Source organism: Leptonychotes weddellii, chromosome 13 (assembly GCF_054177405.1).
Source record: "Leptonychotes weddellii isolate Sample4059 chromosome 13, ASM5417740v2, whole genome shotgun sequence".
NCBI lineage: Eukaryota > Metazoa > Chordata > Mammalia > Carnivora > Phocidae > Leptonychotes > Leptonychotes weddellii.
This window is the reverse complement of record NC_138381.1, coordinates 67,007,801-67,020,798: the sequence shown is the minus strand read 5'-3', so window position 1 is coordinate 67,020,798 and position 12,998 is coordinate 67,007,801. Positions and strand designations below refer to the sequence as shown.

The 12,998-nt window shown below is 43.7% G+C and overlaps 1 protein-coding gene across 1 annotated transcript in view; it reads right to left on the bottom strand.

Annotated features, from left to right (window-relative positions):
• Positions 1-527: 527 nt before the first annotated feature.
• Positions 528-12,998, bottom strand: part of SPPL3 (signal peptide peptidase like 3) — a 134,925-nt gene continuing 122,454 nt past the window's right edge. Inside the window, exons 7-11 of the mRNA XM_006737782.3 lie at positions 5,710-5,816; positions 5,120-5,283; positions 4,157-4,356; positions 3,169-3,278; positions 528-2,316 (exon numbers count right to left, since the gene is read on the bottom strand). Of these exons, the coding sequence (XP_006737845.1) occupies positions 2,245-2,316; positions 3,169-3,278; positions 4,157-4,356; positions 5,120-5,283; positions 5,710-5,816 (653 nt within the window). The 3' untranslated portion in view covers positions 528-2,244. The remainder of the gene's footprint in view (positions 2,317-3,168; positions 3,279-4,156; positions 4,357-5,119; positions 5,284-5,709; positions 5,817-12,998) is intronic.

Genomic DNA, 12,998 nt, shown 5'->3' with positions numbered 1-12,998 from the left:
AGCTAGGGATCCAAATTACATCCAGGTGACTCATGAGGGTATTTTCCCTCCTAAACCTGCACGGGAGCAAGGATGACAAAAAATTATCTTCCTTCTGTCTGGAATTTAGTTTTTTTATGAAAAGATTAGAAAAATCAAAATGACCAACTGCCACGATAATACTTCTAACCATTATTGGCACTTACCCTTAATTGGGGTCATTCTGGAAGAGTTCCCCAGCCCCTGCCCCTTTTAATTAGCCATTAGCATCCTGCAGGGCTAAGGAAGAAGTACAACTGATAGGCAGCGAGCAAACGAGTGTACCTTTGGTCTTCACCAAATCCAGAGGCTGTTTTGAGCTCTGTGGACAATGGAAGCTTCCGTTCTTTGACATCTCTAGGACTGAAATGAACCAGAGCCACAGGTGACCTTGTCTGGAGACAGACAGGGTCTTCCCATCCGTCTTCTGGAACAGGCGTAGCAGGTAGGAGGTGACGGGAGCTCTGTGTGGTACCAACCACCAAAAGTGAAGATGAGGTGACAAAGGCTAGAAAGGAGTCATTTATTAAAAAACAAAAACAAAACAAAAAACAAAAACAGCCCTCAGCAGAATTTGAAGACACAACAGAGGAACGCACCGTCCTGATCACTTTATGACCCCATGACCACGTGACACGCACCGCCTATGAGCTCTGTCCACAGGGAAGCACAGCACACGGGTTCATTGCACAGGTCAAAGCAGAGGCAGGTCACCTGCTGAAGGGAGAGAGCGGGACATGTGGGCCCTCCTCCCACCTCTGCTGTCAAGTAGCCAGGCTTCTCTCAACCTCTACAATGGGCCATTTTTTTTTTAGCAGGCCGGGGCTGCTGAGACAAAAGCAAGCTGACATGATCACACTAGTTACTACCAGAACGCTGGCTCTCCAGCAGAGACCACAACACACGGTCAAATGCTAAGGGGACAGAGCAGCTTGCTGTGCCTGGAATGTAGGGCCCAGCTCAGAGGGGCATCTGACATTTGTCCCCAATACCCAGTTGTCACCACAGGTAAACCAAGACTATAATCACAACAGCAAGGACAGGATCATGTTGCTTTTTCCTTTTTTTTTCTTCAAGGAGTGAGGGCATGGAGAATACAGCACACCAATGAAACAAAAGGCCAAAAAAAAAAAAAAATACAAAAACAATAGAAAATAGAAAAATGTATTTACAAGTAGTACATTACTATGATCAGAAAGCACAAAGACACCTGCTGCTATATTACATGCATTGGTTCAAGAAGAAACTACTAAAAACCCTGCAAGGGAGAAGCCTGTAAAAACAAAACAAAAAAAAGGGCCAAAAAGTTTGAACTTTTCATCCCTAATTGGCTACACTGATCAAAACCAAACGCGAGCCCCCAAAAGTCCATGAGTATATCAGTACGAATACTATACTGGTTTTTAACTGCACGTTCAGTTGTGGAGGGGAGAGACAGCAGCATATCCATATACAAGGAAGCCGGAGTAAACTGCTCTACATGCTAAAAATTACAGCAAGTCCCTGTCTGCTATACAGCATGATCTTAGCAGGTTTTAATTCTTGTTTATTCATATATATTGATGTGTGCGTGTGTGTATGTATAAAAACCGTGCCCTTGTTCACTGCCAACACAACATCTGGGTGGACATGAACTCATTACAACAAATTCTTGTGTATGTTGTAAGAAGTCACTCAATGTCTGTGGATTTAATAAGTCACTTCACACCACAGAAAATATTTAATAAATCCAGAAAAAGGAAAGAATATAACGACAGAAGCTCTTCTGTCTCAGTTCTCTGAAACGGAGTCCCCCATAGGAAACTGGTCCCAAAGTTCTTGAGGGTTCACTGAAGAAACTTCGGTTTGCTAATATTTTTCATCCTTTTAGTGTTCAAAAGGTATAGAACGACTCCTCGCCGTGGTCAGTTTTAAACAGTCATATCTCCATCCCCCACAGGTAACAGTCTGGTGGAGGTTCATAAAAACGGGGGAGGAAGGAGCGCTGGGGAGGGCCTGTCACTTCGGGAGGGGATCCGCCTCTACAACGGCAGGAAGAGAAAGAACCAAGCAGGGCTCCAGCGCCTCGCTCCTGCAAACAAGCTCCCTGCAAACGCAAAATCCAGTCACACGTCAGTTCCCTATACAGGTACATCTCCAAGTACCAGGCCAGCTCTAAGAGGAAACAAAACCACGCGTTGACAGAAAAGGACTCAGATGGTCATTCTGGTCACTCTCTGGGATCCATCATACTTCCAGGAATCGGGAGCTGCTGGACTTGGAGTGGAATGGCTCAGACCACATTCGCCGAAGGTCACCCTGGGGAAGAAGGAACTTTACTAAGTTACGGATTTAAACATGAGCCACATACATCTATGAGTCCCTTCTGATTCTTGATCTCAGATCAGACGGCTTCTGTGGAGAATCAAAGAACATTCAAATTTTACTCACTGAAAAGTAACCCACCATTCCTTGAAGAACTCACGAGAAGAGCTCTTAGGCCCCTCCAGCAAAGAAGGTTATGAGTGAGATGCTAAAGCCAAGTTAGTTTACCTCTCTGCTTCCTCCTCTATAAAACGGGGATAATACAAATCTTGTAAATCAGGTAATGCTCCAAGTCTAGCTGTAATCATACATTTCTTAAATATCTCCAATTTTTTTTTTTTTAAGATTTTATTATCTGACAGAGAGAGCACAAGCAGGGGGAGTGGCAGGCAGAGGGAGGAGGCGGCTCCCCGAAGAGCAGGGGGAACCCGATGTGGGACTCGATTCCAGGACCCTGGTATCATGACCTGAGCCAAAGGCAGTTGCTTAATCAACTGAGCCACCCAGGTGCCCAGTATCTCCAAACTTTAATGCTGAGTATTAAAAAAGCTATTAGGTGACAATATGGTGCTGCTTTTAAGGGAAGTCTCTGTAGCTGGGCTCTAGGGATTTCAGTTAGTTCACCCATGACTGGGAGGCGTAGCAGTCTAACACCCTAGCATTTTCTGCCAGTGGCTGCAACAGGCTGGAAGAAGTTGCTAATACCAGGTGAGCAAAGACCCACCGACCCACCATCAAGGTCAAGAGCTCCGGGGGCAGACCCACCTCCGGCAAGGAGAATACATACCGAAGTCCAGGGTCAATGCCAAATTACTGCTTTCACAGGTTTCTAACTGCTTCTCTCACCTTTAAATAGGCCATTGTGAGGAGCGGCAATAAGGTGAATGGCACCAAATAGAGAAGGGCAGGCTGGGCCGCTCGGTGAATGCGGGACGCCACGGTTGCAGTGAGCAGACCTATGAAGGGAGACACATTCATGAGCAACACCAAGGTGTCAGCCCTCAGAGAGGACAGCCTGCTATCTGGCTGCTGCCTGCCAGGGTCTTGATCGGACAGCTCTCCTGTGACGCATGCCGTCCAGTGGGATGCCCAGTTAGAGGCCCAGCTTGTGATCTCTGCCCAGCATGGAGCAGCACAGCTTTGAAAGTCTTACAATTCCAAGGACCGGTGAGCAGCCCAAGCCCCCCTCGGTGCTTAGGTTCCTGGTCCAAGCCCTCACTCTTCCCTGAGTGTGCCTGGTCCTCCTGTCTCATGTGGTAGATAATGCCGGACTCAGAGGCAAACGAGCTGGGGTCAAGTTCTGACTATGCTGCTTCTGCAAGCGGTGTCACCTGGGTTGGGGTGCTTCAACCCTCTGAGCCTCAGCCTCCTCTACTCTGCAACGGGGCTAACGCCACTCACGCCACGGGTCTCTGAGCCTGAGTGCTGAAATGCTCCACCGTGCTGTAGCCACTGGAGATGCAGACAGGTTCCCGCTCCTCCTATAGTCCCATTACGTGGGCCTCTCCCTGTCTGTAGAAGTGAGCTGGCTAGAGAAAGACTGGCCCAGGGAGAGTCTGAGGTTAGAGGTGACAGACATGTTAGATCACTGTTAGAACATCTTCCCACAACGTTCTTCAGACATGCTGTTGGATAGGGAACTGGGCTCCCAGTACAGACAGCACCTGTCGTTCATGGGCCACTGTTATTCTTTCTCTGTGGCTGTCTACAACAGCAAACAGAGTTACTGCTCTCCTTCCATCTAGTGTCTGCAGCTGGAAGACCTGATTTAACTCCAGGGCTTGGAGGACAATCACAGAGGACATCACACATAGGCTCTCTGGCTCTCTCTTACCTACAAAGTATCCAATGAGGGTGCAGTGAAAGTAGGAGACCTTCTGCATGCGTCCAGAGATATTGGCAGGTCCCGAGGCACCGCAGGAGTCACCGTTGGCTTGTTTTTTGTAGTTGTCGTAACGAAGGACAAAGCACAACAGGAGTCCAGGCATCACGATGTCCCCAATGCCCAACATAGAGAAATGACTGCCAGTGGAGCTGGAATGTAGTGTCATAGGTCAGGGATGCCACCCTCAACAATCCCATCTCTCCTCCTCCTGTGCAGAGTCGTCTGTCAGCTTTTTAAGAAGTTGGACTTATCTGAATGGGAGATGGAAATCTCCAGAGGTGAAACAACACTGGTTTTTAAGAGTTCAGCGATTACAAGCCACAAGAGTACTGGCCACAGATGTATTCAACCAGGCCCCTCACTGATTCAGGACAGCACCCCTAAAGTGACTGCTAAGTCATCTGTTTAAGTACTGCCAGCCACCTCCAGAAATGTCAGGCAATTCAGTATTTGTCACACATTCGCTGCTGTGACTTTAAACAAGCACCTGACTACTATCAGACATGGATATTAAAGCAATACAATTTTTTCCAAGATTGTATCATCAGCAATTGTGTAATTTTAGCATTAGGACATGTTTTTACAAATGTTTTAGAAGTAAAAAAGATCCAGATTCTCCTGTTAATTTCCTCCAGCCAACTCTAAAATATGGTAATAGTAGCAACATACCACTGTTTGATAACATTAATCAGTAATAAAAAGCAGCACCTGTATCATTTAATGATAAATCTTTCCAAGTCAAATCAGTATTCTCCTCTTCATTTGTAAAGTGGAGAGGATGACTCACAACCCTCTTCCAGTCTAGGATAAGAATGTTGATGACAAAGGCTAATCAAGGTTCGAACACAGAGGCACAGGGAGACAGTGTGTTTGTTCACTGTCACAACATGAGGCCCGACATGCCGGTCCTACCTTGGGAAGACCAGTTTTCCAGGCAGGGACAGGCGAGGAACATCGCGCCCAACATTGGGCCCCAGGTGGAGCTTCCGGGATAGAACGTCAAGGGGATTGTCAGCCGGTTGCGTGGCCACCTTCACCATGACATTGCTATTGAAGATGTAGGCAGAGAAAAACACCTGCCAAATGCCGAGTGGAGAGACGTCTTTAACAGAGGAAGCTGGAAACAACCTGATTTCAGCATCAGCCCTCCTTGTTCTTAAGAGCAAAGTCTCAGAATACTGCAACATAAAGCTTTTTTGGCTGCAAGCTTGGAGGAGAAAGAAAATCTTTGCTCCCAGGGCAGAGAATCTTGTCTGCCTGCTCTCTCCCTCACCCCGAGAGACACACATATACTATCTGTTTAACACGTCTCAACAAACAAAGGCGCGGACAGATGCCTGCTCACCTTTTAATGTGTACAGTTCAGGACTAGAGGGAGTGATCTTAGGCAGGAGGTACTCCAGCCAGCCAGCATTTGGATACTTACAGTTAAGAACTTTCAGGAATGAATGCTCCAATTAAACACAAGAGAGAGTGGTGGCTTCAGGGAAACAGACACTTACCCAAAAGACATCGTAGATTAGAAGCCCTGAGAGAAGCAGGCAGGACACCTTGAGGCTGGGCAGGCGGACAAAGGCGATCATGGCGACACAGAGACCCATGGCCAGGGCTGGGGAGGAGACCACAGACATTGGTCAGTGTGGACCAATGGGCTCATCCTCTTTCCACAAGCTATTCTGCTTATAAACCTAACAGTTTATAAGTCCCCTCAAAAATCAAGCAGCTCAGTTTAAGCCCCAATTTAAGACATTTATACCCTACTTGTGCAAAGTGCCCACTTTAGACAATTTTGACCTGCTGGTCTTTGGGAACATCCTTTTCATGTTCTTGCATAGTGCTCAACTGTGTAAGACCCAGGTTCTGTTTTGAATGATAAAGCTCTCGGCCAGGCCCAGTTTGGGACTTCTTAGCTCTGTTTCTTGCCTCCCCCATCCCTGAGAATCCTTCCTCCTTGCTCCTGACTTTACATGGTCTGCCCACACCTGAGATCACATCCCCTTTTATTTATTATCCCGGCCTTATTATTTTTTTTCCTCACACCTCTGGAAATCTGACATATGCGCTATATATGTGTATTTAAATTCTCTCTCCTCTCAACTAAAATGCCAGGTGCTTAAAGGCATGGTTCCCTGCTGCATCCCACGAGACTAGAACAGGTCAGGCAGATGGTCTCTCCCTGCCTTCGGCTCTCCTCCACTCTTCTGAAACACAGGTCTGATTAGACCACATAGCTGCTTCTACACTTCCCGTGGGTTCTCACAGTGGGATGAAGGTCAAACAACTTGGCTGGGCACTGACAGGGATGTAAGGGAGGGTGCTCTCTACTGTGCAAGTCCCCTGCCCTCAGCATGCAGTGGTGTGGCCCTGTTCTCTAGCCACCTAAATATGATCACACCTCTCAACACCACTATGTTCCTTCCTGTTCTCCACAAAAGGCCCTCTTCAGGGAAGTCTTTCCTGATCTAATCAGATTAAGTACCACCACCACCCCCGCATGATGCCACAGAACTTGAATCTCTCTCAACTTGTTCATCCGTTCTCTAACAGTGTGATTAATTTATATAAAAGTGAATTTATTCCCTAAACTTGGTGCTCCTGGTAGACAGAAACCATGGCTTATTCTTTCTGGGAAGCCCCAGCACTTGATAGAGTAGACATTCAATAAATATTTGCTGAATGAAAAAATTATGTTCTACTTTAAATTTCACATTATTCTAAGGAAAGTAAGCAAGTAAGGCCATATTACAGATGGGTATCATTTTAATAGAATTGGTAGTAAATTGTCAATACATGTAGCTAAGTGGGCAAATACAGCAGTTTGGTGGACCCCGGACACATCAATTCAAGTAATATTTGGTGAGTTCCTACTGTGGGAATGGTGTTGCACAAACAAAAGAGGAGAAAAACCATTCCCATCCCTGGAAGACAGCACTAAAACTGGGAAGAAGAACAAACGATCTCAATTCCCCCTCTGTCATTATTGTTATCAAGTGGTCACTAATCTCCATGGTGTGCGCATTATATGTTTTGGAGAGATGTGGTCAAACATAATTTCTGATTTTACAATAATCTAGGATGTGCTCATTTTACTAGGGTCTCCTTTTTTATAAATTTACAAAAACAACCAAGGCCCCTGATAAAATCAACCCATACCCATTTTTCAATAATGAGATTTTCCATTATAATGATCTTCGGAAACAAAGAGGGCTGTGTGGTGAATCAATACACAGGACACTGGCAGGGATAAGCTCAGCTGGCTTGAAGAACAACAGTGGTCAGTGGAGGGTGGGAAGCCCCGGGGGGGCAGACGCAGGGGTGATGGTGGTAGGGGAACAAGAAGTGATCTGTTCAGGAACTTAGAAGTGTGTATGTGGAGTGCAAAGTGCATCAAGGGAACAAAGGAAGAAATGAAGGCCTGAGATGGACAGACAAGGGACAGGCATATGGCCAGTGAAGGTCAGTGGACTGATGATACCTGAAAGTGGGGTATGGTTAAATGTATATGCCTCTGTGACACACGCAGGTGACTGGTCCATTCCAGAACTTTTCAATTGATCACACAGTTACTTAATCCTAAGCTGGCAGGAGCCTTTCCAGCCATACGGTCTAAGCATCCACTTGTTGCTTTGCCACTCCTCTTATGCGAATCCTACCCCACGTGAGAGGAAACCACCCATGGACAAGACAGAACTGCTCAGTAACAGGATTGTCCATGACTCCAGACAATGCCATTTGATCTCTCATCTTCCAAACTAGAAACACTGGGTCCATTTTCAGTTTATCACAGTCTTTCATCATGTACACTCACGCTGCAGCCATTCTGGTGCCACCCTTTGTGGTCATAGGACACCTGTTCATGCCTCCCTACACCTCTAGTTTGGCACGTGTCCTTTCCCACTCTGGCTCTCTCCCACTTACTCTTCACTGCCACTGGAAACAGTCACTGCGCATTTCCTGCATATGGTACTAGGTTCCCTACTCTGTGACGGATCCAGTCTAATCACAAGTCCCACGGCCTTGGGCACAATTCACAGGACAGTGAGGCTTCAGAGTCTGTTTTCCTTTGCTCCCATTCCTCAGCTACTCTTTAATCTCCAGCTAAGCTGAGTGATACCCTCTTGCAGTCATGCCAACCAAGCAGCCCCACTGTGCTGTGAGTCCCACATTTGAAGAGGCAGAATGCATCTCCTGACTCTTTCAGACAGTAAGTATCCCTCCTACCCCCAAAAGAATATTACCACAATCTGTCACATCCCTGAAACACAAGTATTCATCTAGTTTGCCTCTCTTTTTCTTCATGCTTTCATTTAAATAACCCTTCAAAGTCTTACCTCCTCCTTAGGACTTTTCCAAGCCAAAATGAAGAGGAGCCGTAACTTTCCCTCATTCCATGCTGCTTGAGAAACTCAAGACTCTCCCAAATAGCTTTACTAACAATCTTAACTTTTGGTTAAATGTAAATTAACCAAAAGTGTTAAGTGAAGTAAATTATTAATCTTAGCCAGCTATCTAAAATTACTGTCAATGTATTATTGACAGAATCTGTGTGTCACTTTGCCTTCCATGACCAGTAGGGCCAGGGACAAAGACAATGACACCGAACTGAGCGAAATGTTCTTGAAAAGGAACATGTAACCTATAAGATCTTAAGCAGTGGGCGCCTGGGTGGCTCAGATGGTTAAGCGTCTGCCTTCGGCTCAGGTCATGATCCCGGGGTCCTGGGATCGAGTCCTGCATCGGGCTCCCTGCTCCACGGGGAGCCTGCTTCTCCCTCTGCCTCTCTCTCTCTCTCTCTGACTCTCATGAATAAATAAATAAAACATTAAAAAAAAAAAAAAAGATCTTAAGCAGTGCTCGGTACTGTAGGATCTGTAGAGCCTTTATCTTAGCCCTATGTGGACTAAATGCCAGAGTCTAGCATTTTAAAACAAGAAAACAATTACTAGATTTTTGGCACTGCACGTTTTCTAACCATAGATTAATAACAAGTGTATTGGCGCCTGGGTGGCTCAGTCGTTAAGCGTCTGCCTTCGGCTCAGGTCATGATCCCAGGGTCCTGGGATCGAGTCCGACATCGGGCTCCCTGCTCGGCGGGAAGCCTGCTTCTCCCTCTCCCACTCCCCCTGCTTGTGTTCCTGCTCTCGCTCTGTCAAATAAATAAAATCTTTAAAAAAAAAAAAAAATAACAAGTGTATTAAATGAGGGGCTGGACTAGACATCTGTTCAAGACTTCTAGTCCCTGAACTGGTTAGTGGACGTATACTGTGGACCTGGTTTAATGATCTTTGAACAGTAAATGTGTGTGCACAAGATTCATCAACTTTTAGCTAATGTACCACACCACCCATTGGTCACATTCTTTCAAGGCTTCCCAAATTTGAAAGGTTAATTTGCCAGATGAAGGTGAAAGTCGATTAAAAAAAACTCTAGGTTTATAGTTCAAGAACATGCTGAAGTCTCTTCTTACTATTAGTGTTTTTTAGTATATAAGCTTGAAAATATACTTCATGCCTTGCCCTAAAACAACCACATTTATCACTCTGTTTTCACTCTAAATTAACTTCAAAGAACAGGCTTTCATTAAGAAACATTCATTTAAAAAATTCTACTACCATTCATTTAAAAAATTCTACTACCAAATTATCACTGCTTACGATGATTTTGATTCTGCGGAGAAGTCTACAAAGATAATTTCCATGTCAGAGAAGAACAAGTTTCAAAACATTAAAGACCATGGCTAGAAAGCTACATTTTCTTAACAGCAGAAAACAAGTCACACACACATCAAACACTAGAGTCTGAGAGTTTAAAAAAGCTCAAAGGTTTCCCTTTTTGGGGGGTGGGGAAGGGGGAGAACTCTATTCTTGGTCACAAGGGCAGTTTAACCAGTGCAAACCAGTAGGGAGAAGAGACTCCTAGACAAGTAAATTTTGGGGACCAGCAATACTGACAGAAGGTGATATAAATGTCTACACGTTGGGGCTAAGTGGGGTTTGGGGAACCTCACTGACATAGAATTTTAGCTATCAGGTGAATTTCAGGATGGAAATGTATTTCTCATAGTGATCACTGGGAAAAGAAAGTTGTCTTGTAAGGGCAGCTCTCACCGACTCTACAGTCTAGAGGAAATCCTGTAGTGCAACGGACTCTGCAGTCTATCTTATCTCATTCTTCTGTTAGTGAATCTGGTAAGCCTGGCCCTGCCTGCAGAAGTACAATGAGCAAAATTCTGCTGACTTGTTCTGAAGTATGTGTCTCAGATGGCTGTGTCAATCAGTGCATTTTGAAAAGAATGTCACCTTCCAATGCCAACCTTTTCTTTTTTAGTTACATACTACGAGAAAATAGGTATTTTTCTGTTCTACTCAATGCTTGGGAAGAGTAGAGATGAGAGTATAAACAACACATCGTTTGCTGCTTCGAAAAGTTACCTAATCTTTTTGGGTCAGCAGCTTGGTAAACTTGGTAAACGCGTAGCAAAACCTATAAATAGTATCCTGTGTGTCTGGACACATGAATAAAGAGTTCCATGAAAACAGAGCCACCGAAAGTAAGTGGGGTTATAAAGAACCTCAGAGGGGGCTGAGAGACTTCAAGTTTAATACCATCTGTCATCATCTGGACTTTGAGTCTGCTGGCTTTGGAACTAATCAGTCTGGTTAGGTGATGACTGTCTTATATTACTCTAGTCAAAAAAGTGGCACCTGAAGCTTTTGTCGTCTCATTTAACATAATATTTGTATAGGGAGATCATTTATGTGTAATATTTATGGGAGTGGACTCTTCCATTTAAGGACATCAGCATAAACACTTTCTTTTAAGAGTATATAGCTAACAGTCCTCCAGTCATTTTAAACGGACTGAAATAATCTGGTTTAGATATTAACCAACCAGCATTTCTAAATAGTTTTTGTTCAGAAGTAGTAGAGGAGAAATATCTGTGCTGCTTGTTTCCTCATCAGGAAGCACTGGTTTAGGTGAGGTTAAAGGATATAATCATAAAAGCAGCTATAAGGCTGATTTGGACTAATATTTACTATCCCTACTCCAATCATTATCATGACTAAGACTCCTTAATTTTCTATAACACAGATTTAAAAAGAGATTAGGCTCTATTAAAGTCTTTCAAAATGACCTATATGCTTTTAGGTTAAGTCATTCTGAAGAAATCAAGAGTTAATCTCAGGAAAACTCAAATGTACACACCTGGTATTTATCAGTAATGCCTAGTATATAAAAATAGGCCTTCACTCTTCTACCGTAAGCTGGGCAAGCAACTTGCATGACTTTAGATATAATTTCTTTTTCTCAAACTTATTCTTTATCAACCTCCACAAGCACTGAAGTATCAAACAGCAATCCGTAGGAATACTGAAAGCACTGATACTCAATTTGGGAAAATGAATAGTGCTGGTAACCACTTAAAAACACTGCATACTTCAGGATGCTTATACACATTCCAAAGCAAATGGTCACAGAAATGTTTTTTACAAGGCAATTTAAGAAGCTAAAACAAGTGACCAAACCTGTCAGAAATCAGCATATGTGAATACCGCACGGTCAGGCATTGGTGATTTTGACTCTGTCTTCCATTCCAACTCATTAAAGGTCTCTATATAAATCTAAGAGGTAATTTGATCCGCAACCTCAAGGAACTACTTTTGAGTTTCAATAGGTTGGTATATGGTAGGCACTCAAAAAAAGCAACGAATAACAACTATGACAATAAATATATACAAATAAATTATGTATTTATAAAATTATAATATATAACCACTGGCAACCACTCACCTGTTCTCCATCGCTGTAATTCTTATTATTTTTTTAAAAGTATTTTTTGCTGAAGAAGTTTATCAGATACTTGTATGGTTTACAATTTGAAAAGTCCTTTCTCCATAATTATCACCATGGGTTAAAATAACGTGCCATTTTAATATAGCTTTACAGAGCTCTCAACCCACTTGATAGCCTGTTCCCTCATAATATTCCATTTCACCATTTAACTTGGCACACATAAATTTCAAATCCCTGAACTAGTCAAAGTAAATTACGAGGGGGAAAAAAAAAATCCCTTGAAACAAAAGGATAAGTTTTTAGTTTCCTCAAGGTTTAAAATTACTTCCTTATCAAGGTTATATTACTGATTCTGGATTGCACACACACATGTGCACACAGTTTAAAACCCTTTTTGTCAAATTCTATCTGATTTGACCATGAGCAGAACATTGTGACACAAATGTTTGCTACTCCTGAATTGAGACACGGACAGGGAGCATCCTCTGGGTGGCTCTGTGCTTAGATGACACTGAGTGACAGTTCTACCATAGCTGAGTCATCCTCAGAGCTGCGAGGACACAGTGCCTTAGTGAACAGGAACCTCCAAAGAGCCCTGTTTCCAAAGTCTTGATTAGCCTTGTGTTCATTTGGAATGGGTAATAGGAATAAGTGCAATCTGTACCCATCATCTGATTTTCAAATTCCTCCCTTAAATATTTCTTAGATAGTATTACAAATTGTATAAAATTGTCTTTTGTATTTTAACTTCCTTCTCTTCTGAAACACCAGAAGAAAGGAAAAAGTGAACAGACCTTGTAGGGCAGAGCAGTTAGATAAAGCTTCTTGAGATCAGTAAAGTGAACTGTGAAAGTGAAAGTAAGGACTGAATGAAAAAGGAGGTGGAGAGGCTTATGTGGTCTTTAAGAAAAGTTTTAAAATGTCTTAAGGGAGGGACGCCTGGGTGGCTCAGTTGGTTAAGCGACTGCCTTCGGCTCAGGTCATGATCCTGGAGTCC